At 56.7% G+C, this 26,537-nt stretch overlaps 2 protein-coding genes and 1 long non-coding RNA gene across 3 annotated transcripts in view; 1 reads left to right on the forward strand and 2 right to left on the reverse strand.

Annotated features, from left to right (window-relative positions):
- Positions 1-1,541: 1,541 nt before the first annotated feature.
- On the reverse strand, positions 1,542-9,779 carry KDELR1 (KDEL endoplasmic reticulum protein retention receptor 1). The gene is made up of 5 exons (NM_001076495.1): positions 9,544-9,779; positions 8,800-8,900; positions 8,335-8,493; positions 3,346-3,598; positions 1,542-2,319 (listed from the first exon to the last, which is right to left on the reverse strand). Exons 1-5 carry the CDS (start codon positions 9,632-9,634, stop codon positions 2,285-2,287), a joined length of 639 nt encoding a protein of 212 aa, NP_001069963.1. The 5' UTR covers positions 9,635-9,779; the 3' UTR covers positions 1,542-2,284.
- A 127-nt stretch (positions 9,780-9,906) lies between these two features.
- GRIN2D (glutamate ionotropic receptor NMDA type subunit 2D) overlaps positions 9,907-26,537 on the forward strand; it is a 36,213-nt gene continuing 19,582 nt past the window's right edge. The window contains exons 1-7 of the mRNA XM_024979225.2: positions 9,907-11,745; positions 12,550-12,815; positions 16,064-16,554; positions 19,956-20,575; positions 25,075-25,189; positions 25,584-25,795; positions 26,065-26,233. Coding sequence (XP_024834993.1) covers positions 16,090-16,554; positions 19,956-20,575; positions 25,075-25,189; positions 25,584-25,795; positions 26,065-26,233 — 1,581 coding nt within the window. The 5' untranslated portion in view covers positions 9,907-11,745; positions 12,550-12,815; positions 16,064-16,089. The remainder of the gene's footprint in view (positions 11,746-12,549; positions 12,816-16,063; positions 16,555-19,955; positions 20,576-25,074; positions 25,190-25,583; positions 25,796-26,064; positions 26,234-26,537) is intronic.
- Positions 22,217-25,177, reverse strand: LOC132342873 (uncharacterized). The gene is made up of 2 exons (XR_009491447.1): positions 25,093-25,177; positions 22,217-24,464 (listed from the first exon to the last, which is right to left on the reverse strand). It is a non-coding gene; the product is annotated as an uncharacterized lncRNA (long non-coding RNA).

Raw genomic sequence — 26,537 nt, forward strand, 5'->3', positions numbered from 1 at the left:
AGCAAAACCAAACACACCCACACAAGGGCCATGGTGGCGGCAGAGGGCTCACTTACAGATTGGGCAAAGGGATGTGAGTTGTGGGGAGTCCAACATGGACTCCGTGGTCCCCGTTTTTTTGTTTCATGCATGGCAGTGCTCAGTGCTAGGGGTGCAGAAATAAACAGGCTGTGGTCCCTATGGGCACTTGGAGGAAGAAGCAACCGTGCAGAGGGCAGGCTTCCGGCATGAGAAACAGAAGGAACCCCCAAGCTCTGGTCCTCACCCTGTCACTGGCTGAATCACCTTGGACGGGTCACTTAATGTCTCTGGGCCCGCGCTGGGCTGGCTGTCAAACCAGAGCCTCGGACCGGATTTAGATCAATGGTTTGCAGACTGTGGTCGAAAACACATGTGCTCCCAACCCTGAATCAACTGAAGCAGGCCTGCTCCTCCATCTTCCGTGTGAGGCTTCTAGGCTTAGAAAGGAAGGAAGAACATCTGCAAAACTCCACAGCAGTGGCTAAGCACCCGGGATCCAGCAGCAGGAAACTGGGGTGCCTACACCACCTTGGCCACTCGCACCCCCGCTGAGCCTCGGTTTCCTCCGCAGCAAAGGGAGGGGGCTCTGAGGGTCCCTGCGGGCTCACCCGTGTAACACTCTGCCTGGTGCTCATGAAATGCTCAGAAACGCCAGCTCCTTGCCTCTTGAAGCTTCCAGAGCCAGCCTACAGGAGAACCGAGGCTGGTTAAGGAAGGTCTTAGCGGACATGTAGGGGATCTGGCAGAATCCAGGGCAAAACTCCAAAGGCTGACAAGGGCCAGGCAGGTAACATGAGTGAAGGAAACAGATCAGATGTGAAGCCAGTCTGGAGGGAAACACAGAAAGTACTCACTTTCCTTTGAACTTCACAGCACAAAACCACAAGACAACAGCATCAGCCCAATAATAGATGGTCAACCCCTCAGCCAAGTCCCGGGGACTAGAGGGGGAGGGGATGGGAGTCGGGGGGAGGTGGGGGCGGAGTTCGCGTCCCAGCCATTCATTCCAGCCATCTGCTGCCACCCAGAAATGAGGACCCGGCATTGTCAGATTGACGGATTTTTTTTCAAGAGGAGCCAGAAATCTCGATTTTAATGGGAAAATCTGGTGTTTAAAGGCTGGCAACCAATTCAGTTTTTTTTTTTTTTTTTTTTAAAGAAAACATAAAGCAGTTCCACACAATGAAAAATGACGGAGGGACGGGGGCGGGGGGCTGTCCCTTGGTGACTTTCAAATCACAGACTCTGGAAGGCTGTCCTCTGCCACCCTGAGATTAGGGAGAACTAACTGTCAGGGAAGTGGTGTGCCAAGACAAGAAGAATCTTTGAGATCTTTTCTTCCTCCAAAACCTCTTCCCCGGTGGTCAGGGTGCAGCTAGTCTCAGGGAGCCCAGTTTCTTGTCTTCCTGCTCCTCCCAGGCCTGGGTCTCCTGCCAACAGTGGTCAGGATAAAGCGGAAGCAGAGAGAGAGGGGCCGGGGTCAGGGGTACCCCAACAAACACCAGAGAGAGGGCAAGGAGTAGCAAAAGAGAGGCATCATTTTCCTCAGTTTATTTCAAGAGAACAAAGAATCAACCTTCAGTTCTGTACAAAAATGTGACCCCTTGGGCCAACCCCTCTCCCACGCCCCGCTAAATTGCCAAAAAAAACCCCCAAAATTCAAATTCTGGAAAAAATTACTATGAAAAATCAGGGGAGAACTTCCTCCCCTCCTCCCTCTCCCCAGTGCAAAAGTTTGGGGGGCGGGGGGTGGATGGGGGTGTGTGTTCATGGCCATGGTCAGAGGTCCGGCAGGCAGGCAGGTGTCAGGCAGGTTTCAGCAGAGTTAGTGTTTGGCGACCAGTGGGGCTGGAGATGGGGTGGAAGGTGGGGTGGTAGGATCCAGAAGGAAGCCAAGGGGCTCAAGGGAGGGGAAAGATCTCCAACCCTGCCTCACCCCACAGGACACTTTAAAACAGTTTATAAAAATCGGAGCCGGAGAGTAAGAAGAGAAAGGAGTCATCAGAATCAAAAACTAAATAGTGGAAAGATTTTTTTTTTTTCTTCTCTAAAAGGCAAAAAACTACAAACAGCCCAGGTCCTGAGCTCCCCCAACACCTGGGTCCTCCACCGCCCCCCTGAAACCCGGCAGGTGTGGAGCTGGGGAGCCGGGAGAGGTGGGTTCTTAAAAAAGTCACCCCTGGACCGGAAGGCTCTTCATCTCATGTCGCCGCCTTCCGCTGCCTCTCGCCGCTGCTGTCCCAGAGATGGAGACGGCCCGGGGCTACGCTGGCAAACTCAGCTTCTTCCCCTTTAGGACTGTGAAGAGAGGGGCGGGGGAGGGCATGACCACGGGGCCCCTAAAAAGGGGACAGCCTCCCACGCCCACACCAGGGGCTGGACGCTGGGCTGGCAGGGGCAGCCTCCGGAGTCCGGATTAGCCATGGCGGGGGATCAACCTGAATTACTGAGGGTTGAGGCTGAGGGACTGAGTCATGGACCCATTTCTCCTAACACTGGCTTCTCCTCTTCCATCCTGGAAGGACTCCTGGGCCTGGAGGCCTTGGATCTCTGATGGGCAGTGGGCAAAACCACCCCCTGCTTCTGCTCTCCCTGCCAGGAATCCTGGGCTGCCTCCAAGCCTCTGCCCTCCAGTCTCCTCTTCCCTTTCTGCTAACTGACTGGGGACCTAGCTTTTAATTACCATCTCTAAGAGGCCTCCCCCAACCGCCCACCCCCTTGTATGGTAACCCCCTCACTCTCCACCAACACCTCCCTGGTTCCTTTCCATCTCTGCCCTTCTCACTGTTTGCAGTCATTTCTCTTGTTCATTCGTCCCACACCCTCTCGCCACCCCCCTCCACACACACACATTATAATACAAAAAAGGAGGAGAGGGCTTCATCCATCTTTCCCCCTATGGTAGTATCTCAGAGCCTCGACCTGGCAGTATCTCAGAGCCTCGCCCTGGCCACGGACATAGAAAGTGTTCCCTAAATTTGCTGGTTGAATGACTGACTGACTGAATGAATGAATGAATCTTGGTGGGCTGGAGTCCCTGAGGGTGAGGACAGAGATCAATTAGCAGAGAAGAAGCCCTCCCTTCCCTGAGCAATGCTGGGGCTGCTGATTTCGGATCTGTTAACAGGTGTGAGACGGAGAGACAGTGGGTCTGGGACCTCAGGGCAGGAGAAAGGGCTTAGGAGAAATCCCAAGAGAAGAGAATCAGAGGCCACCCCTGACCCTCTCTTTGGGGCAGAGGAGGTGGAGCCAGGGCCCCAGGGGAGGGAGGGCAGGGCTGGAGAAGGTGTAGGCTCCCTCCCGCACCGCCTCCCCACCAGCTACCTTTGGTGATGTAGAGGTAGAAGAAGTCGCAGTAGAGGACCGTCTGGACCAGGCCCGCCACGATGGCGATGAGGTCAAAGAAGCCCTCGAAGTGGTAGCGCCAGATCCAGTTGAAGAGATAGAGCGTGCGGTAGACGCCCAGCGCAAACAGGTAGTGGCTCGTGATGGTCTCCGCCTCGCCCGTCTTGCTCACCATGAACAGCTGCGGCAGGATGGCCACCGACTCCAGGTAGATGGAGAAAGTCCAGAGGATCTACGGCGGGGGGGGCGCGTGCCGGGGAGTTGGTGGCAGAGGGCAGGGAGGGAGGGAACAGGGCGGAAGAGAAAGGGGAGGACACGGGGTGTGTTGGTTACAGTGACACGGGAGAGCGGATAATGGGGGGTCACGATGCCTGCCGGGCACTCCCCGTGTGCCAGTGACCACTCTGCCCACCCCACACGTATTCTGTCGATCCCCACAATAACCCATGAGAGAGGTAAAATTACTAGCATTCTCCCCTCCTTTATTTTTCGCCGAGTCACGTGGTTTGCAGGACCTTAGTTCCCTCCACCAGAGACCGAACCTGGGCCTTGACAGTGAAAGTGCTGAGTCCTCACCACCGGACCACCAGGAAATCCCCAGCATTCCCTCCTACAGATGAGGCAACTGAGGCTCAGGGACAGTAAGAGACGCCCAGGATCACAATGCTAGAGAGTGGCAGAGCTGGGATTTGAACAAAGAGTTCAGAGCCAGTATTCAGAGCACTTGGCAATTACGCCTCTCCCAAGGGAAGACCCGACTTCCCTGGTGGCTCAGACGGTATAAAGCGTCTGTCTACAATGCAGGAGACCCGAGTTCGAGCCCTGGATTGGGAAGATCCCCTGGAGAAGGAAATGGCAATCCACTCCAGAACTATTGCCTGGAAAATCCCATGGACAAAGGAGCCTGGTAGGCTACAGTCTATGGGGTTGCAGAGAGTTGGATACGACTGAGTGACTTCACTTCAAAGGAGGACCAGGTTGGAATCTTGGCTCTGAGACTTCCCTTCTATGAGACCTTGGGCAAGACAGCCAGATTCTTAGAGCCTCCACCTCCTTCTCTCTAAAGTGGGGGTGATTTTCCTGCCCTGGTAGGGGCAACCTTCAATGTGCAAGCTTGAGAGACATAAATCAGACCGTGTCACTTTCTGGCTCAAAACCCTCCAGTAGCTGCTTCTTATCACATCCAGAATAAAACCCAAGTTCCTAACCTTGGCTCTAAGTTCCTAACCTTCAAGGCTCTCCTTGATCCAGCTTCATCTCCGAGTCCCTCCAGGCTACGACGGACTACCCAGGCCTTGTCTGGTTCTCCAACACACCAGCCTCCTTCTGCTCCAGGACCTTTGCACTTGCTGTTCCTGCAGCTGTCCCCCCAGACAGTCACATCCTGCCTCTTCCACCTCTTTCCAACCTCAGCTCATCAGCGAGGTCCTCCTTGACCATCCTCCCCCAGGACTGTCACATCCCCTGTCTTGTCTTCCTCCCTGTCACATCCCCTTCCTCACCGGACTGTGAGCTCCGTGAGGCCCAGGAGCCTACACCTTGGGCACTCTGTGGGCCCAGCCCCTGGCATAATGCCTGGAACCTACTCCATGCCTGGATGAATGCACGAGAGGATGGGAGCGAGGTCCCCAAGTGCTTGTCATGGGCCACCATTCAGGGAGCTCTGACCACCATCATTTGCAAGCAGAACAGGGCATCATAGGAGGGAGACCAAGAGAGGGAAGACAGCTGCTGGCCCCTTTTCAGTCCCCAGTTTCCTGAAAGCCCCACCTGGGGTGACTTGTGAGGTGTCAGTTCACTGAAACCTCCACTCAGACAACAACACCAGCTGGCAGGTGTGATTCCTCCTGGCTGGTTTTGGTTTGTGGGAGCAAAGTGGCGACCATCAGGATGTATTTCTAAGAACTGACATTTTTATAGCATTTACTACATTCAAGACACTGCTCTACGCACCTTACAGCTACTAACTGGCTTATGCCTTAACCCTATGAGCTAAGACCTATTGTTATCCCCCTTATACGAATGAGAAGACTGAGGCCCATGGGATCAGTAACTTGTCCAAGGCCACACAACTGAAATGTGGGTAGAAACAGATTCCTATCCTGGCAGCTAGACTTCAGGGTTTGTTCCCATAATCACTCAGAATCCACCAGCAAGGTTCTCGGTAAATCAGGTTACTTGAGGCTCTCAGGAAACATGCCCATAAAATGGATATATACCCAATTCCTAGCCTTGGGGAATAGAATCATGACAAAAAAGGAGAGAAAAGGTCTGTTGTATTTTTACTTGATCTATTCATGACGTCTGAATTTTTAAGGAATCCTTTCCTTCTATAATTAAAAAAGTTTTTCCGCATGCACCCAATGCTAGCAAGGGTATTTTTTTTTTTTTTTTTTTAATTGGAGGTAGCATGGTTTTAGGACTTCCCTGGTGGCTCCGACGATAAAGAATCTCCTGTAATGCAGGAGACCAGGGTTTGATCCCTGGGTCAGGAAGATACCCTGGAGAAGGGAATGGCAACCACTCCAGTATTTGTGCCTAAAGAATCCCATGGACAGAGAAGCCTGGCAGGTATAGTCCGTGGGACTGCGAAGAGTTGGACATGACTAAGTGACTAACAAAGCACGCGTTTTGAAAGCAGGCGAACCTGGGTTCAAATTCTGTGAGGCCTCAACTCTGAGCCTCACCTTGCATGCTAAGCTGCTTCAGTCGTGTCCGACTCTGTGCGACCCCATGGACTGTAGCTGGCCAGGCTCCTCTGTCCATGGGATTCTCTAGGCAAGAATACTGGAATGGGCTGCCATACCCTCCTCCAGGGGATCTTCCCGACCCAGGGATCGAACCTGCATCTCCTGCATTGGCAAATGGGTTATTTACCACTAGTGCCAGCTGGGAGCCTCACCTTAGTCCTAAAAGAAAGAGGGATGACGAGGTCTGCTTCCTCAGGTGGCGAAGGGATCAGATGGGATGATGTCGGATTTGCGCAGAGCCAGACATAGATTTGGTGCCAATACTTTGCACAAGTGACTGCCTTCTGAATGAGGGAACCACCCAACCAAACCACCCAACCTGGAGTCAAGAAGCCTAGATCCTGGTCCAGCCTCTTCTGCCTAGAGCAAGCGCCACTGCCTTCCTCCAGCCTCAGTCTCCCTGCCTGTAGAATGGGTCCAGCTCAGTGAGTGCTCCATGCAAGATGATGGTGATCAGAAGTTTCCCAAGTCCAGACCCTGCAACTAACCTTTGGGTTTCCTCCTTCTGACATTTCTGGGGCACTCGGGCCAAAGTTACCCCTCAATCAGATTTGTCAAGACTGCAGGATGCTTTTAGAAATAGATTTGGAATCTGTAGCCAAAACTGTCAAGTGAGACGTCTCAGGAAAACTCCTGAATTATAGTTTCTGTTGAAAACATCAGCAAAGCAGGGGCGGCTTGCGGGAATCTTAGTTTTCCAACCAGGGATCAAATCCGCGCCCCTTGCCTTGGAAGTGCAAAGTCTTAACCACTGGACCACCAGGGACGTTCCAGAGCCAGCTTCTTACAAGCAGGAGTGAGTGGTACTGCGGGAGGAAAGACTGCTCTGAATTTGATTCCTGCCAGGCCCCTGGAGGCAGGAGATGGCAGACTGACCACAGTCCCTCTCAAAATTACTCCCAGGAAACTGTATAGCTCCTACCAAAATACCAGGCAATAAAAACCACGACAGCTAGCCTTTAGGAGTAGAAGTATATATACACTTGGCCCAAAGCACTGCAACGATCATGGACAACACTTCCTGCCTACTGCCGGACATTGTGCTTTATCAATATCAATCCCGAGTTAGAACCTATGAAGTAGGAACTATCCCCATTTTACAGATGAGAAAACTCAGACATAGAGAAATTACATGACTTGCCCAAAGTCCCACAGCTTCTAAAGTGTTAGTCGCTCAGTCATGTGCAAGCATTTGTGACCCCATGGACTGTAGCCCGCCAAGCTCCTCTGTCCATGGGATTTCCCAGGCAAGAACACTGGAGTGGATTACCATTTCCTCTTCCAGGGGATCTTCCCTACCCAGGGACCAAACCCTGGTGTCCTGCAATGCAGGCAGCTTCTTTACCATCTGAGCCACCAGGGAAGCCCTGGGCTTCAAATCCCGGCTCTCTGGTTCTAAAGTCCCTGTGTAAGCGATGCTGGCTAATCTCAGGAAATCCTCACAGTGACCTAATCTTAACTTTACAGACAGGGAAACTGAGGCACAGAAAAGTCAAGTTCCATGCGCAAGGTCATGCTAATAGAAAGTAACAGATCCAAATCCAAGTAGCCTGGCCCCCTAGAGCCCCTGTTTCCAACTCCTGAACTATTCATTAGGCCGATGATTTTGGAAGAGTCATTTTGACTCCCCAAGCCCCAGTTTCCTATCTATAAAACAGGGCTGCTGTGAAAAGTAAAGCGATGACATGTGTGACACGCTCAGAGCAGCGTCTGGTACTTGGTGAGTGCTGCTGCCATGACCAGAGAAGGCAATGGCACCCCACTCCAGTACTCTCGCCTGGAAAATCCCATGGATGGAGGAGCCTGGTAGGCTGCAGTCCCTGGGGTCGCTAAGAGTCGGACACAACTGAGCGACTTCACTTTCACTTTTCACTTTCATGCATTGGAGAAGGAAATGGCAACCCACTCCAGTGTTCTCGCCTGGAGAATCCCAGGGACAGAGGAGCCTGGTGGGCTGCTGTCTATGGGGTTGCACAGAGTCGGACACGACTGAAGCGACTTAGCAGCGGCAGCAGCAGCAGCAGCAGCAGCAGCAGCTGCCATGACATTGCTGTCATTCGACTCCAGGGCCCCTGTCTTGAACGTTATTTCCTAAAAGGAGGAAGTCTGAGCAAACCCTGCAGAAGGAAGCCTCTGACTGGGCCCACTGTCCACAGCCGTTCTCCCGCAGCCCACCCCACCCCACTACACCACTCCCGGGACCCTGCAGGTGGCCTACCTCCAGAGGGGTAAAGTCATGGTTGACCAAGAACGCCAGGATGGCCGTGGGAATGACGAGGAACTCCACTCGGAACGTGTCGTGGTTCCCATCATAAGTGGCTTTGAACTTGCTGTAAATCATCCAGACTGTGGTGAAAGAGCAGGCGATGTAGACCACCTGTCGGGTGAGGATGAGGAGGAAGCTTCAGTTCCAGGCACAGGGCCCCAGCCCCCAAGAGCTTAGACTGAGGAGTCCGGACCCCCAGCCCCTCCTCCCTCAGACCCAGGGGTCCAGCCTCCAGCCCCTCCTCCTTCAAACTAGGAGTCCTGGCCCCCAGCCCCGCAGACCCAGGAGTCCCAGCCACTGTCACCGCCCCCCTCAGATTCAGCAGTCTGGACCCCCAGCCCCCTCCTCCCTAAAGCCTGGGACCCACGTTCCCTCCTCCCCCGACCCTTCTGGCGGCTCCCCTCAGGAGGCCTTTACCTTCATGCACGTGTTGTAGAGTGAGATGTAGTTGGTGAAGAGGTCCAGGTAGCGGGCAGTGAACACCACAGCAAACAGGACCTGGCTCTTGCCTGAAATCCCTGTGGTGCAGACAGGCAGGGTCAATACACCAGGGGCCAAGGCCTGGAACAAGCCTGGAGGCGGCTCTGGAGGGCAGCTGTCCCCAGAGGCCTCCCCAGCCAGCGGCTGGAGCAGGGCTCTTTCCCACCGCCCACAGCCAGGGGGCAGCCCGGCCCCAAAGCTACTCCAACCCGAGGCTGTGTCCCGGGCTAGGCCTCACGGCCACCCCCAACACCCTCAGGGTCCTCCTGCAGTCCGGATCCAAGGTGGGGCCTCAGGAGGACCCCCCCTTGACCTCTGGCCTCCGGAACAGGTTGCCTGCCTCCCGCTCCCTTCCTGGCCGCTACAGTCCACGTCACCAACTTCCAGCCACCTCCCTGCCTGCCACAGCTCCCTGTTCCCAGCCCCAGCAACTCTGAGGCCACCCTGATGGGGGCCGGGGGAAGGCTGAACTCGGTGCCTGGAGCCACCCCCACCAAACTGGATGCATCCCCGGTTTGCGGATAGGAGCTGACCCCCTGGTGACCCCGGACCTGGAAGAGGGACCCCTAGCAAGCAGGGACGGGAAAGGGGACCCGTCTCCCTATGCCTCCAAACCCTCTCCCCGAGTCCTGGGGTGTCCCCCGCACTCTGCCCCTTCCTCCGCCCCCGTGGGTGTCTCACCGGCACACGAGCGGGACTTCCAGATTTTGAGCAGTAGCAAGATGATGGCTAGGAGGTGGGAGAGGTCTCCCAAGAATCGGAAGAGATTCATGGTTGGGGGGATCTGGCAGGGCTGGGCTGGAGGGAGGCTGGAGGGGGGCTGCCCCCCGGGGCTGCTGTTCTGGCCGGGCGGCTGGGCTGTCGCGGGGGCGGGAGAGGTGCCCTCGGGTGGGCTCCGCTCCGGGGAGGGGGCTCTGGGAGGGGGCGCCGAGGCCGGAGCTGGTGGCCGAGCCGGAGCTAGGAAGAGGGAGGAGGGCGGGAGGGGGAGGAGTCCGGCGGGAGGCTCCGCCCCGAGGGCGGAGTCCCGGCTCTCTGGCGCCCCCTACCCCCGCTTCTCCGCCCTTGCAGAGCCGGGCGCCGAATGTTCCCCACCAAGGCCGCCTCCTAGGAACTTGCGGGGTCGCTGAGACCCGCAACTCCCAAATCCGGGCGCCTGTTCCCCGAGGCGCAGCCTCTGTAAAGGTCGCAGCCCAGCCGCATAGATTGTGCCCTTGACAGCGATTCGGGAGGCAGGTCTCTGAGCTTTCAGGATCCTACACAAAGACCCAGAGGCTGGCTTTTCAGGGACCTCCAGCTCCAATCCATCTGAGAGAACAGAAAGCAGCCTCCGGCCCCTCCTCCATCAGACTCAGGAGTCCAGGACCTCAGTGTCCTCCTCCCTTGGGCTCAGGAGTCCAGCCGCCAGCCTCTCCACCCCCTGACCCAAGAAGAGTTCAGTCCCCGCTTCTTTGGGACTTAGGGTCCCACCCGAGGATTTTGTGTCCCAAGTATCGTAGACCCAGGAATCGAGATGCACAATCCCTTCCTCCTTCTGGGACCCACAAATTCAGGCGCCCAGTCTCTTCTTTTTCAGAAATATGAGCCTTCACTCTTGCTCTCCGTGACCCTGGAGTTGGTAGCCGGAAGCCCTGGCTCTGGCCACCCCCACCCACCCACCAACCCCGGAACTGCCCCCTCAGAGGCACACAGACACACTCTCGGGAGCCCGGGTGTCCTGTGCCACACTCCACCCTAGCCCTTCATAGATACACGGGGCCTAGCCTCCCTCTTTATCAGGAGGGGCAGGAGCTGGGCAACTGCTCTTGAGGGATGCGAGGGGAAACAGGCTGCGTCTAAGAGGGGGTACCTGGTGCTTTCTTCCTGGATGTCTGAATAACCATGGGTGATGGATGTCAGGGTCTGTCAATAACAGAAGGGGCACAGCGGCATCAGTTTCCTCAGATCGCAGGATGGATAGAGTGCTTGAGGGTGACATCCATGAGTGTTGGATGCGTGGGCCCCTGAGTGTGGTTTGTGCTAAGGAGTCAGTTTGAGGGTCTAAAAGGGACTCAGGCCTGGAGGAGGGGGCTCTGATCACTGGGTCCCAGGAGGAGAAGGGGGACAGAGACTTGGACTCCTGGAGCTGAGGAAGGAGGTGGGCTGGATACCTGGTATCCTAGGTCTGAGTGAGGAGGGGACTGGGGGCTTGGATTCCTGGGTCCTGGAGGCAAAAGGGGCTGGGGATTTGAATTTCTGGGTCTGAGAGAGGAGAGGGCTGGGAGCCTGGATTCCTGGCTTCATGAGGGAGACTTGCTTGCAGGCCTGGCCTCCCGGGGCAATCGAAGCCAAAAAATGGGTCCTAGCATGACAGACTCAAGTCTGGGGATGGCCTCCTGCTTCGCAAACCTCAGCGTGCGGAGGGGGCGGAGGGCAGGCAGCCCCTGGGCCCTGGAGCTCAGGTGCAGGTCCTGAGTCCCCGACTGCACCCCCGCCCCCGGCCCCTTCCCCTGTCCCCGGATTTATTTGCAGCCCCTCACTCTCCGGTCCCAGGAGGAAGGCAGAGGCTGGGAGCTGGGGAAGGGGCCGGCCCCCTCCCCCAGCCATGACAGGAGGAGGGGTCCCGAGGGAGCCCAAGAAGGGGGGCTGTGGGTCTCCCGGCAGGGGCGGACGGGGACTGAATGTTAATCGCATCCCGAGTGAGTGTGTGTGTGTGCGCGTGTGTGTGAGTGTATGAGAACAGAGCGAGTGTGCGAGTCCCTCCCGCTCCGGCTCCAAGCCCTGGCCGCCGCCACCGCCCTCCACCCGCCTGCAGCCTCCCTAGCCACCGGTGCCCGGCTCGGGGGTGTCGGCCCGGGTGGGTCCGCCTGGCCCCCAGGGGTCTCTCGTGCGTCTGCCATCTGCCCGGTGAGGATCTGTGTGTGCGGGTGTCTGGGGCTGGGCTGGAGGGGGGGGTGTGTCTGTAAGGGCTGCGGCGGCTGAGGGCGGGAGGGAGGGAGGGGTCTGTCTGTCTGTCTCGACCCCGAGCCACCTGCCTGGGTGTCGCGGGCCCCCCAGGTTCCTCCCTCCGAGCCTCCCCCAAACCCGGATGCATGGTGTGTACCTGGGCTCTGCGCCTCCTGCCTGCGTCCAGCCGGGCGTCTGGCTGCCCGTGTCCTCCTGTCTGTCTGAACAGCCCCTGACGGCAGCGGCAGCCTGGCCCATCAGACCCTCCAGTGTGTGTGTGTTTATGTGTGTGTGTGTGTGTGTCTCCCTCCTCAAGCTCCGGGGGTGTTTAGGGGAATCCCAGGGAAGTGAGGTGGTGCGTGTATGCGTGTGTGTATGTGTGTGTGTCCGCCTGTATTTGAGAGTGGGGGCGTGGGGGGGGGTGCCTGGAGGTGGGAGGTGGCCAAGCAGGAAGGGGCAAGCAGTCGCCCAGACAGGCTGTCTCCCGCCTGCCCCTTACGCAAACACACACACTGGCCATCGGCTTCAGAGGTGACCCAGACAGACAGACAGACAGAGACTTGGGGGGGGCCACTGAGGGCACAGAATGGGGGTTTGCGAATGAGCCAGGGAGAGGCGGGACCGGACACATGGACAGGGGGGAGGAGCCGGGGCTGAAGCGGCAGAGGGGGGCACCCCGGGTGGGCGGAGGGGGGATCCCCACGGGGTCGGGGCGGCGAGAGGACACCCCGACAGCCTCCGCAATGTCCGGGGCCCAACTTCCAGCGCAACATGTGTAGCCGCGTCCTCGCCTAGCCGGGGCGGCCTCAACCTTGGGGACAGACAGGGCAGGACGGACTGAGGAAGAGAGCCGGAGCCAGGGAGCCAGGCCGGCAGGAGGTCCCGGCCGCCGCTGCCGCCGCCGCCCCAGGGCCTGGCCCCCACACACACCCCGCGGCTCCCTGAGCCCCCCACCGAATCTTCGGGTCGCTGGACTCCGGTTCCTTTCCTGGCACCCCCGCAACACCCCCCCAGAAAAGGGTCATGAAAAGGTAAGGCTGGGGTAGGACTGCAGGGGAGGGGGTGGGAACATGGACCGCCCCCCGCTCCAGATCTAGGACAGGGAAAGTTGGCAAGGGGCCTCAGTTGGAGGGAGAGGGCTGGAATGGTGGACAGGGTTCTCTGGGGGGAAATCTTTGCGCCCTATCTCCTTCTCCCTCGCTGAGCCCTTTCCCCAGGTCTCTGCACCCCAGATCTCCTAACCCCCTCACTGCTGACACTTTGATCCTTCTCCCCAGCCCCATACACCTGACGCCCCGACTCTCTATCCCCCACCTCTCCCTCTCACCTTCCCTCTCTGAGCCGTCCCCCCACCACCGCCCGCATCAGCCTCCCCCCTCGGCCGGTCTACCTCCCTCTCTCCAGCTCCATCTCCCCTCCCTTCTCAGCTGCCAGTCGGCTATTAATACCCCTGCCAAGGACCTTGAGAGTATCCAGGCCTTGGCACCCCCTGCCCCAAGCTCCCATCCCTTCCTCAAGGTTCTGGAATACCCTTCTAGCCTCTTCCAAGCACCAGGATTAGGGTGGGGAGAGAACGGGGTTGGGGGGGGCGGGAGCCGTCCGCAGCACGACGCGAACTGTGCGGTGAGGTGGGGGGGAACGCGGGCTGTGGATCGAAGTGGTTCTCTCATCTCTTCTGTGATGGATCCGGGGGAAGTAATGGAGACAGGGACACCCCAGGAATCTCTGGCACCCTCCTCCTTCTCCTCAGCTGGGGGACAGACTGTACTGTGCACAGGACCTGAGTGGGGCGACTCAGAGAGGCTGGAGCTGGGGCGGGGGTTGCCCAGGATACTGGACGAATGGGGTTTGAGACCACAAGGGGTCCTTAAGGGAGGAGAGGGCTATGGGCCTGGATTCCTGGGTCCTGGGCGTAAAGGAAGCTGGGCCCCTGGATTCCTGAGTCTGGGGGCAGGAGAGAGCCCGCACTCCTGGGTCCTGGGAAAGGATGGAGCTGAGCACCCACAGTCCCCGGTGGGTCCGGGGGAAAGAAGGGGCCCTGAGACCAGGATTCCCGAGTTGATGGGAGAAATTGGGAGGATGGGGCTTCTGTGTCTGAGGGAAGAGGGGGCTGGGGGCTCAGTGTCCTGAACCCCGTGACGGGGCAGGGGATGAGGGTCTGGACTCTTTGGCCCCGTGCAGATGGAAGTGGGGACTGAGACTCACGAGGAGGTGGCGATTGGAGGCCTGAACAATGTGATCCCTGAGGGTGCAGGTTTGGGGGTTGGAACACCAGACTGCCCCAGCGGCTGGGGCTGCCACCTCTCTATCCATCTCTGGAGGGGTGGGAGACTGTCCTCCCGAATCCCTCACCGGAGAGAACTGGGCATCCAGCCTCTTGAGAAGGGTGGGGCAGGAACTGCCCTCTTGGGCTTCAGCCAGGGAGCAGGACCCCAGGGTCCCCAAGGCCAGAGGCCGGGCAGGGGTAAGTCTGAGACAGGCAGAGAAGAGGCTGAGGGGTGAGCAGCCACCAGGAAGGGAGGGGAGAACCAGTGTTATCCTGGGGAGGGGGGAGCGCCAGGCCACAGCTGTGGGTTATTTTGGGGCAGAGGGGGGCTATTCTGAGCACTGACTGAACCAGCTGCTTGGGGAAGGGCAGAGGAGAGGAGGGGCGAGGGAGAGCCAGGATTAAAGCATGCTAGGAGCCCCCACCCCCACCCCTCGGGAGACAGTGCCCCAGGGTCCCTGGGAAGGCCTGGGGGTAGGGGGGTGGGGAGTGAGGCCTCTAGGCAGGCAAAGGGGTGTGGGCCTTTCCCCTACCCCTGGCTGGCTGTGGGGTGGATGGAGGCTCTGCGCTACCATGGCAACCGGACAGGAGGCTGATTGACAGTTAAGAGCAAGCCCTTCCTTGTCTGGACCCTCACCCCTTTCCAGAAGCCCCTTCTGCAGGCTCCAATCCCTCTCTGGGAACCAGGGTTCCAGGCCCCCAGGGCCCTCCTTCCTCAAGACCCAGGAGCCAGGAGTCTGGGCTCCCAGCCCGACCACCCCAGGCAACTAGTATACAACAGGGGACATAGGAAGAGATGCTGTATCGCTTCTCAATTACCAAATTGCTCTGGGCTGGGAGCCAGGGACCCCCACCCCTCCCAGCTCTCCACAGCTGTGCTCCCCCCAACTCCAGAGCCCAGTCTGGACTGTGACTCTTTCTAGCTCTTACTAAGAGTGGAGGGACAGGGGTAGGAGTAAGGGGACGAAGATGGGTTGGGGGGTGTGTGTTCCAGGGGAGGGGTACGGTCAGAGGCATTTGCTCCCTGCAGGATGGCCCACTAATTTCTCTTTTTTTTCTCTCTCTCTCTCCCCCCACACACCTGACCCCTTTTCCCTTTCTCTTTTTTTTTGTTCCCCTCACTTTTTCTTCCTTTTATTTTTGATCCCTCCTGCCACTCGCCTTCCCGGCCTTCCTTTCATGTCTGTGCTGGGCACCTCCCTGGTGGGGGTCTTGATCTCTGCCTTGCCTCGCTATTTCTGTCTTCCTGTGTTTTCTGTCTGCTCTGCCTGCCTCTTCAATCTCTAATTCTGACTGTTTCTCCGTCTCTTGTGGGTGCGTGTCTTGTGGTGGCTGTGGGGTCTGTCTCCATCTTCCTGCGGTTTCTTTCCACCTTCCTCTCTCCGTCCAACTTTCGGGTTTCTCTCCTCTCCCCCACCTTCCTTCGTCTATCTCTGCATCTCTCCCGCCTCTCTCATTCCCTCCCTATTTCTGTCATTCCGTCTTATCTCTCGCTCTGTTACTCTGAGCCTATCTGTCCCTGTCTGTTTCTCCTTCTATCTCTTTCCTCCACCCCATCAACTCTCTCTCCCTGACCATCTCTCTGTGGGTGTTTTCATCTCTTCCTATCTTCCTGGGCCTCTCTCTCTCTCTGTTCCTGTTCTGATCTGGTCTCTGCGGGTCTCTTTTCCATCTGGCCTGTCTCATTGTCCTCCCTTGTCTATCTCTTCTCCCCACTTCTGTATCTTTTGTGGCCCCATTACCCATTCTCCCTGTGTTTTTCCCTTCGCTTCTGTATCTCTCCCTTTGCCTCCGTATTTCCCTGTGTCTCTCCCTCTATTACTCCAACATTTCTCCTACCTCCGCGTCTCTCCTTCCTCGTATCTCCCCTTCACCGTGTATCTCTCCTTGTCTCTGTCGTTCTATTTCTTGTCTCTCATTCCTGTCCCTCTCTCTGCTCCGCGTGTCCGCCGCCCCGTCTCTGCGCACCACCCCCCCTCCTCCGTGTCCCTCCCCGGGCGCCCTCGCGCTCAGAGGCCGCCCGGCAGGGCCCGCAGGCGATGCGCGGCGCCGGTGGCCCCCGCGGCCCTCGGGGCCCCGCTAAGATGTTGCTGCTGCTGGCGCTGGCCTGTGCCAGCCCGTTCCCGGAGGAGGTGCCGGGGCCGGGCGGGGCCGGCGGGCCTGGCGGGGGCCCCGGCGGGGCGCGACCGCTCAACGTGGCCCTCGTGTTCTCGGGGCCCGCGTACGCGACCGAGGCGGCGCGCCTGGGCCCGGCCGTAGCGGCGGCCGTGCGCAGCCCGGGCCTGGACGTGCGGCCGGTGGCGCTGGTGCTCAACGGCTCGGATCCACGCAGCCTCGTGCTGCAACTCTGCGACCTGCTGTCGGGGCTGCGCGTGCACGGCGTCGTCTTCGAGGACGACTCGCGCGCGCCCGCCGTCGCGCCCATCCTTGACTTCCTGTCGGCGCAGACCTCGCTGCCCATCGTGGCCGTGCACGGCGGCGCGGCGCTCGTGCTCACGCCCAAGGTGCGCGCGACACGTGGGCGGGGCTCGGGGGGCTATGCGGGGGCGGGGCCTGGGTCGGCCGTGGGTGGGCGGGGTGGTAAGGGGCGTGGCCAGTCCTGAGGGTCAGCCTCGGGGATGCCAAGCTCAGGTCTAGGTAACGGGCGGGGCTGACTTGGAGGGACGTGATATATAGGAGGAACAGAGTGTGCCAGGGAATCAACTAGAAGCAGGGTCTGAGGTGACCAGGCTATGGGAAGAGTTGAGAGGCTGCGGGAGCGGTGAATGGGGAGGGGGTGGGATCAGAGGAAGAGGCGAGGCCAGCCAGGGAGGGGCGAGGACTGGGTGGGTGCCAGAGGGGGCATGCCTGAGATGGCAAGATCTGAGTGAGGGGTGGGCTCTGGGATCAGCGACGGGGTGTCAAGTGAAAAGGAACGGGGCTCAGAAAAGGGTGAAGACTAGAGAGTAAGCAGGAGCCAGAAAGTCAGACACGGTGACCAGGAAAAAGGAGTATTAAGTACTGAGGGATAGGGAGGGGCCCGGCTAGCTGAGCATGAGGTCTAGAGGTCAACGGAGAAGGACGGAACCATCTGGTGGAAGGATGAGTATGAGAAAGGGAGGCGTCCTTAGTGAGTGAGCGAGAGAGGGGTAGCCTTGCAGCTAGGAAGTGCGGGAAGGCCAGTCAAGGAAGAGGTGAGTCAAGGAAGGGGCGGGGCTAGCCAGGGAGGACAGGCCCTCAGCTCGGTACTAAAGGAGGATTTGGACAGGGGAGGTACCCAATTGGAAGGCGTGGAAAGCAAGAATTCAGAGAGTGGGCCTGGAAAGATGAAGGCCTCCCGCTTAGAGGCAGGCTCAGCCATTGAGAGGTCAAAGCCAGGAGCCTGCAGGGGAGGCAGGGTCAGAGGCTGGAGCTGGCTGTGGCATGGAGAGAGGCCTGCCTCCCGAGGGCACAGGAGGGGTCAGCTGGAGTGGACTTCTGGTAGGGAAGGGCAGGATTTGAACAAGCCTGGTGTGCGGACTAAGAAGAACCAGGTCAGCTTAAAGGAGGCGTCTGAGAAGAGGCGGGGCCTATTCAGGGGTGGAGCCAGTGTAACAGAGAAGTGGGTATCGCCTGAGGATGGGGCCACCTGAGTGGGTGGAGCCTAAGTCTCCACCAATTCCCTGCTGTGAGGGCCCGGCGGCTTTGTGACTAGATCTCTATTGCATGCCGGGACTCGTAGTTTTCTTCTGTCTCGAGCACTCCGGGAAAGACCTCTGTCCAACTTTGTTCTTCTCTTTGGCATGGGGTTGTCCAGAGATCTGTAGGCAGATCACCTGCGAGGTGAACTTACTACTTCCTGGCTGACGCCTTCTTGGGATACGGAGAGATGTTGTCCCTCCTGCCTCCATGGCGTCTGAGAAGTGTGTGCCCCTCCATTTCATTGTCTGGTGGGCACTGTGGCCCCTTCAGTGCACACCCGTTGCCTTCTGGGAAATGTAGTCTTTTTAGTGTCTTAGAGTGGTCCTCACAGCTCTATCTGTGCCCCCATTGAATGCTGGGAACGTGGTCCCCTGAGTACACATTCAGCTGCCAAGGATGAGGGCCTCACAGGGTCTCATAGCATTCTGGGAAGCCTCATACCTTCAGGACAAGTGCCCTAACCCTCGCACATTTAACCACAGGCATATGCCTAGGGAGAAAGTCCACTTGCTCGTCTCATTGCATTACTGGAAGATTTATTGAGGACTGATTCTGTGCCAGGGCTGTTTCAGGTTCTGGGGAATACAGTTAGGGAAGGTTAAAAAAAAAAAAAAGACACAGTCTCTGCTCTTACGAAGCTTGCATTTCTAATGAGGAGACAGACAAAACAAATAACAGATAGTGAAATCTGTCCTGGAGGAGAGGTAATGACCAAGGCCGCCGTGGTTTCAGTAGATGGTGGTCAGGGGAGGCTTCCCTGAGGAGGTAAAACTGAGCTGGACCTGAGGCCGGAGGAGGGGAAGGAGCTGGGGGGTGTCCCTGAGAAAGGTGACAGTGAAGGGCAAAGCCCTTGAGTCTAGAAGGAACCTGAGGTGTTTGAGGAAGAGCAAAGAGGTGGGGCTGGCAGGACATGAGGTCAAAGAGGCCACAGGGACCAGGTCATATGGGGCCTTATGGGCCACAGCGAGGACTTTGGCTTTGACTCTGACACAGAATTTTTGGAAGGTTTTCAACCAAGAAGGGAGGCGATCCAACTAATATTTTGAAAAGATCACTCTGGCTGTTGTCTGGAAAATGAAAGGTTCGAGAAAGGAAGCAGAGATGGGTTATGAAGCTGTTGTCATCTAGGCAAGAAAGGGGAAGCGATGAGGGTCATGATGGGGCCATAGTGAAGAATGAACAGCTGGGGTCATATTTTGAACAGAGAACTGAGAAGACTTGGAAATGGCCTGGATGTGGGCCCAAGGTCTGTCCAACAGGATTTTCTGCTGAAATGATGAAAGTGGTCTTCATCTACTCTGTCAAATATGATAGCCACTAGCCATGTGAGCTGTTGAGCACTTGATGTGTGGTTAGTATAACCAAGGAACTAAATTTTATTTAACTTTGATTTAATTTGAATAGTCAAGGGTGGCTAGCAGCTACCATACTGGAGACCACAGGAGACAATATTTAAACCCTTGGGTTTGGATGAGATCACCAGGAAGAGAGAACAGAGAAGGAAAGAGGAGATGAGGGCACTCCTATGTTTAGAATTCTGACAGAGGAAGAGAGTCTAGCAAAGGAAACAGAGAAGGAGGGGACAGGAACGTAGGAATAAAAGCAGAGAAGGGCAAGCCTACTCAGCAAAGCTGAGTTGGGAGAGACTACCTTCAGCACTTTCATGGCCTGTTGGGAGATGTAGTCCCTCTCAGTGGATGCTGGGAACTGTAGTTCTTTCCCGGGTTGCTGCCTGTGTTCACTAGGGTTATGTTAGCTGCTGTAACAGATAAACCCCCACTTTTCAGTGGCTTAACTCAATAGAAGGTTGTTCCTCACTCATATAAAATCCAAACAGGTGTTCCTGATTGGAGTTGGCTCTCCTCCAAGCTCTGACTCAGGGACTCAGTTTCCTCCATGCTGTGCCTTTGTAATCCCCTAGATTCCTCCTCGGGGACCTCTGCATCTGCCCTCTGACAGGGAAGAGTAAGGTGCTTGGGCGGAAAGGTTTTTATGGATGAGCCTAGAACTCAGTCCTGAGGCTAAACCTAACCCAGGTCTAGCTCTGTGCCCCAAGCAAGGAAATGAGATGAGTTTGGCAAACAGCTAGATGTTGAGATCTGTGATGCCCTTATCCATTGTTGGGAGATGAGGTCCCCTCTGGATCCCTGGGAGCTGTGAGCCCCTCGCTGGCTGCTGAAGGTCAGCAGCTGGGAGCTGAGATCTCCACATGGGGGAGGCCTGACATCCTTCTCCTCCCCTGCAGGAGAAAGGTTCCACTTTTCTTCAGCTGGGCTCGTCCACAGAGCAGCAGCTTCAGGTCATCTTCGAGGTGCTGGAGGAATACGACTGGACATCCTTTGTAGCCGTGACCACGCGTGCCCCCGGCCACCGGGCCTTCCTGTCCTACATCGAGGTGCTCACTGATGGCAGCCTGGTGGGCTGGGAGCACCGCGGAGCGTTGACACTGGACCCTGGGGCTGGCGAGGCCGTGCTGAGCGCCCAACTCCGCAGTGTCAGCGCCCAGATCCGCCTGCTCTTCTGTGCCCGTGAGGAGGCCGAGCCTGTGTTTCGGGCAGCTGAGGAGGCTGGCCTCACGGGGCCTGGCTACGTCTGGTTTATGGTGGGGCCCCAGCTGGCTGGAGGCGGGGGCTCAGGCGCTCCCGGGGAGCCGCCTCTTCTGCCAGGAGGCGCCCCACTGCCTGCTGGGCTGTTTGCAGTGCGCTCGGCAGGCTGGAGGGATGACCTGGCCCGGCGTGTGGCAGCTGGTGTGGCCGTTGTGGCCAGAGGTGCCCAGGCCCTGCTGCGTGACTATGGCTTCCTGCCTGAACTTGGCCACGACTGTCGCGCCCAGAACCGCACCCATCGAGGGGAGAGTCTACACAGGTGAGCAGGGCTGGGCTGGGAGGGCCGTGAGAGGACTCCTGAACTAGATCACCTGGGGTGCTCAGTGACCTCAAATGGGTCACCTTGCCTCTCAGAACTTCAGTCTCCTTTTCTGTAAAATAAGTGAAATTGGCTCTTCTTTCTGGGATTAAATCAACTGATTTGGAAAAAAAAACCCTGAGATACCGGGAGAGGATTACTGTATTTCACGATTTTAGCATATGCGTTTTTGCAGTTTTAATGTCTTTGAAATCAAGACATGTCTTACAATCATCACTTATCATGATTTCATGGGCAGTGCTTTTTTTCCCCCTTCATGGTTGTAAAAATAGCAATACGTCTAGTCGATAGCATCTTAGATTCGGTGAAATACCTAGTTGGGGGGGCTTCCCTGGTGGCTCAGTCAGTAAAGAATCCACCTGCAATGCAGGAGATGCAGGCTCGATCCCTGGGTCGGGAAGGTCCCCTGGAGTAGGAAATGGCAAACACTCCAATATTCTTGCCTGGGAAATCCCATGGACAGAGGAGCCTGGCAAGGGTCCTAAAGGGATCCCAAAGAGTCAGATGTGACTTAGTGACTAAACCACCACCACCACCCTAGTTAGTGTAGGAGGTGAACTTCAGTAACCAAAAGACCCAACAATGCAATGTCTCCAACAAGGTAGAGAGGTCTCTCACTTAACAACCCAGAGATCCATGGTCCAGGTTATCAGGAGACTCCATCGTTCCATGTGGTCATTCAAGGGCCCAGGACCCTCCCACCTTGTTGCTCTGCCATCTTTCCATATGGTGGAAGCTGGGTCAAAGGGCATGTCTGAATTCTAGCTCGTGAGAAGGGGGAAAGAGAGGAGGTGGAGAACACGCCATTTCCTTTAGGCCAGTGAGGCAGAAGGGACGAGTCTTACACCCCATTCGTGAGAATGTAGTCACTTGGCAGGGGCTTGAATTACTGGTTGTTTGTAGCCACATCCATGCAGATTGGCTAGACACCGATTCTGATTGGCTAGTGTCTGTGCCACACTGATTGTTAGAGTTTTAATATCACCTGCGCATGGCCTGGGTTAGCAAGGAATGTCAGGGAATATGGGGAATGTTGATTCTAGCTGGACAGGGCTGTACGCAACTGGCACGCTACTGTTTTATATTATTTAATTTGTTCACACTACTGTTTTAGATGAGGGGACCAGGGTTTGGTGAGAAACAGCATCTCGACCCTAGGAAGCTTTGGGAGTTTGGTGACAGAGCAGTGGAAAGAGGGGCCTTGGATACTGAAATGAGGATGACCTGAGTTTGGGAAGAGGTGAAGGGTGGGGAAGAAAGCCTAAGGGAGGAGAATTGAGAAGTGGTGATTTGGGAATCAGGATCCAGGGACCAGACAATGAGAGAAGCCTCCCTCGTTCATAAATACTTACTGAGCGCCCGCTAGGAACTAGGGCTCCTGCTGGGACCTGGGAACGCAGAGATGAATAAGACCGTGGACTTCTCTTCAGAGAACACAGGGTCCTGTAGGGGTAGCAGACAGGGACGGCATAATGACAGCACAGCATGATACTTGCAGTAATGGAGGTTGCATGGGCTTTGTGGGAGCACCGTGGAGGAACTGCTAAGCCAGAACATTTTTGGTCACAGGAAGCAGTCTCATTCAAGTTTCCTCGGGGAAAATGGGGTTTATTGGAAAAGATAAACACGCACAGAAACTCAGACATCAGGAATTGTGGCCAGTTCCTCAATTCTCGGTACTCTTTCAATTCTTTCTGATTCTCTCTCTCTCTTTTCCCTCCCCGTCACTATCTCCATCTTCATCAACATCTCCCTCTCTGTCTCTACCTTGTCCCCCCAGAGGGCAGTTCTTCTCCCTGTCCAGTTCTTCTGATGACCCAGAATTTCTGTTCCTTCATGATACTCATCATTTCAGCCCATTGTGTCTGCCACATGTGTGTGTGCTAAGTCCCTTCAGGCATCTTTGCGATCAGGGATCTTTGCGATCCCACAGACAGGCAAGGATACTGGAGTAGGTTTCCACGCCTTCCTCCAGGAGATCTTCCCGACCCAGGGACTGAACCTGCGTCTCTTACGTCTCCTGCGTTGGCAGGCTGATTCTTTACCACTAGCACCACCTGGGAAGCCCTGTCCACCACCATCCCTCCAAATCTCACAGCTAACTTTCTCCCAGGAGAGGAATTGGGTTGGCCTCAGTCAACATTCCAGACTAGGCTACACAAGTTATGGGTCAGCCTATGGGTTCAGGGAAGTTTCCAGGAGGAGGTGGTATAAGTTGAGACCCGAAGAATAAATTGCTCATTCATTCATTTGTTGAAAAGCCCTTTATCAAGAGTCTGCAATGTGCCAAGCCCTGCTTTATACACAGAGTATAATGTTGAACGAGGCCTCTGCTCTCACAGAGCTCACAGTCTCATAGGAGAGACAATCAGTGGACAAACAAGAAAAGAAAGGAAAAAAACATCAATGGGTAATAACTTCTGAGATGAAAATAAAGCAGGCAGAATGTAATGAGAAATGCCTATGGTGCTAGGTTAGACGAGGTCATCAGGAAAGGCCTTTCTGAGTTGGGGAAATTTGGAGGTTAAAAAAAAAAAAATGGATAAAGAGAAAGAGCCAGGGGAATTCCCTGGTAGTCCAGTGGTTAGGACTCCATGATCTCACTGCAAAGGACCTGGGTTCAGTCCCTGGTTGGGGAACTAAAATCCCACAAGCTGAGCAGCATAGCCAGAAACAAAAAGGGAGACAGAGAGAGCCAACTATTGGAAGATCCGCGTGAAGAGAAGGGAGGGGGAACAGAAGGTTTAAGGGCCCTGAGGCTGGAAATGCCTGAAATAAAGCCAATGTGTCTGGAGCACAGTGGGCAAGCGGGCAGAATATGATGGAGTGACATGTGGCCCAGCGTAGGTAGGGCATTTAGGCCAGGTTAGGGATTTAGATTTGGCTTCAAAGGCAATCGGGAGTCCCCCAGAAATAGATAATCCAGAGAGGGGAAAGAGCATTGTGCAAAGGACCAGAGGGGAGAAAAACTTGGAGCAGTTTGGTGGGACCATAATAGCTCAGGGTGGATAAAGGCAGGAGAATTTACGGGTTGGGAGTGATGAGGCTGGTGAGGCAGAGGGGGGACAGGCCACAAGGGCCCTTTTTTAAAAAAAAAAGAAAATGTATTTGGCTGTGCCAGGTCTTAGTTGCAGCATGTGGGATCTTAGTTCCCTGACTGGTGATCAAACCTGGGCCCCCTGCATTGGGAGAGCAGAGTCTTAGCCACTGGGCCATCAGGGAAGTCCTTACAAGGGTTTTGAATGCCAGGTTGAGAGGTTCAAACTGTATTCTAGGGGACTCGGAAGCTATGAGTGGGCTCTGAGCAGGAGAGAGTGGAGTCAGTTTGGGGTGTAGACAGACCCCTCTGGGGTGGGATGGGTTCAGGTTGGAGGAGAAAGATTGGAGGCTGGAGGCAAAGTAGGAGGCTGGGGTGGGGTCCTGGAGGGTTGTAGGGACAGAGAGGAGGGCTGGGGCAGAGATATCCCCGGGGCAGGAAGGATGGGATTTGAGGACAGATGCCCTGCATGGGGGGTGAGGGAGGGGGAGTGAGGGGGTGAGGATGGCAGCTGAGGGTCTGGTCCAGTGACCAGGGTGATGCGAAGAGCATTCAGAGTGCAGGCTGCCGCTGTATAGTAAAGATATTTGGGAGTCCAGAGCCCCTCCCAGGGCTTTTGTCCAGAAGATGGACGTGAGCGGAGTCTTGAACACCTAAGAACTAATCAGGATGAGGAGAGAATAAGGGTTTTTTTTGTTTTTTTTTTTTCTTTTGGCTGCACTGCCCGGCATGTGGAACTTCCCTGACCAGGGATTGAACCTGCATCTTTTTCCTTTTTCCAAGGGTTTTTTCCTAGGCAGAGAGAAAAAATGAAACTGTTAGTCTCTCAGTTGTGCCAAACTCTTTGCAACGCTATGGACTGTAGCCCACCAGGCTCCTCTGTCCATGGGATTTTCCAGGCAAGGATATTATAGTTGTTTGCCATTTCCTTCTCCAGGAGATCTTCCCAACACAGGGATCGAACCCCAGTCTCCTGCACTGCAGGCAGATTCTTTACCAACTGAGCTAGGGAAGGCAGAGAGAAAAGCACCTACAAAGACCTAGAGCTAGGAAACCACTTGATGTGTTTGGAGGACACCCCACATACAGTGTGGTGGGGCAGGGAAAGGGTTTGGGTGGAAAGAGTGACTGTGGGAAGTGATCAGAGATGGGGCTGCAGAGGCAGGTGGAGCCCTGAGATCCCCAAACCCAGGCTAAGGGTCTGGGACCTTGTCTTGGGGGCACCGGGCTGGCGAAGGAGAGTGCCTAGTGAAGAAGGGGCATATTCAGGTCTTCAAGAACCCAAAAGAGAGATTCGAACTAGGGGGGGGTGGGGTTGGTCAGTAGCAAGGGGACTTTCTCTGCCTTCAGGTGCCAAGGTCCAGTCCAGGGCCCCACACTACCCTCCCTTCCTCCTGGGCAGGTACTTCATGAATATTACCTGGGACAACCGGGACTACTCCTTCAATGAGGACGGCTTCCTTGTGAACCCCTCCCTGGTGGTCATCTCCCTCACCCGAGACAGGACGTGGGAGGTGGTGAGTCCCAGCACTGACCTCAGGCACAGGCGAGGAGTGGGACTCCTGGGTCCTGGGGAAGAAGCAGTGAGGACCCAGACTTCTGGCAGAGGTGGGGGCTGAGGCCCTGGGCTCTGGCCTCTGAGGGAGGAAGGGGCTGAGAGCCTGAGATTCCAGGTGGTCAAGGAAAGAACTGGGAACCCAGACCCCTGGGTCCTGGTAGAAGAAAGCCCAGGGTAATGGGCCTAAAGGGTTTCCAGGTCCTGGAGAGAGGTAGGGGAGAGGGGGTCCAGACTTCTGGATCTGAGGGAGAAGGAGCTGGGAGCCCGGGGCTCTGAGGAAGGAGGGCCAGGAAAGCCAGAACATTCTGGAAAGTGCCCCCTCAGGAAGCCTGAATCCCCTGCTCTTGGCCAAGGTGGGCAGCTGGGAGCAGCAGACTCTCCGCCTCAAGTACCCACTGTGGTCGCGCTACGGCCGCTTCCTGCAGCCAGTGGATGACACGCAGCACCTCACGGTGGCCACGCTGGAAGAGCGGCCCTTCGTCATCGTGGAGCCCGCCGACCCCATCAGTGGCACTTGCATCCGAGACTCTGTGCCCTGCCGGAGCCAGCTCAACCGCACCCACAGGTGACAGCCTGGGATCCAGGAGGTCCCGTTTCAAAACCCTCCCTTGCAGTCTCCTGCAGTCCTGGCCCCCCAGACCCCACCTCCCTTGGGGCCCGGAAAGCCCTCCAGCTGGGTGACCTTGGACAAGTCACGTAATTCCTTGGAGTCTCAGTTTTCCCAGAAAGCGACGCCCACCATCGTTTTAGCTGCTGCTCGTCCCTCTCTCCATAAGGCGTGGGGTGGGGGTGGGGGGTGTCCCCAACGTTCCCGAGCCTGATCGCCCCCCGCAGCCCTCCGCCTGATGCCCCCCGCCCGGAAAAGCGCTGCTGCAAGGGCTTCTGCATCGACATTCTGAAGCGGCTGGCGCAGACCATCGGCTTCAGCTACGACCTCTACCTGGTCACCAACGGGAAGCACGGCAAAAAGATCGACGGCGTCTGGAACGGCATGATCGGGGAGGTGAGGTGGGCGAAGACAGGGCGGGGACCGAGACGGGGCAGGTGGGGAGCGGAGTCAGGACCAGGTCCTGGCCAAGGAGCTGCTGGGTCGGGGGTCGGAGCCGGGAGGCGGGAGGCGGGAGCCGTGTCTCCGAGAGGGGCGGGGCTACGAGGGCACGCCGCGGTCTGGGGGCGTGGTCAAAGTGGCCACGCCTGGATTTGAAGAGGCGGGGCCACAGGAAAGACTCACCTTGGTGGAGGGGCGGGGCCAGGAGGAGGGACCTTCAGGGCGGAGGAGGCGGAGCTCGGAGAGTGGAACCTTAGAG

Source organism: Bos taurus, chromosome 18, assembly GCF_002263795.3.
Source record: "Bos taurus isolate L1 Dominette 01449 registration number 42190680 breed Hereford chromosome 18, ARS-UCD2.0, whole genome shotgun sequence".
NCBI lineage: Eukaryota > Metazoa > Chordata > Mammalia > Artiodactyla > Bovidae > Bos > Bos taurus.

What these genes read in the sequence shown, in the direction of transcription:
- KDELR1 (NM_001076495.1), bottom strand. Translation starts at nt 9,634, where the DNA reads ATGAATCTCTTCCGATTCTTGGGAGACCTCTCCCACCTCCTAGCCATC. An exon ending in TCTACAACACGTGCATGAAG is followed by an intron (nt 8,494 to 8,799) that starts GTAAAGGCCTCC and finishes CTCACCCGACAG; the next exon opens with GTGGTCTACATCGCCTGCTC. An exon ending in ATGACTTTACCCCTCTGGAG is followed by an intron (nt 3,599 to 8,334) that starts GTAGGCCACCTG and finishes CCCCCGCCGTAG; the next exon opens with ATCCTCTGGACTTTCTCCAT.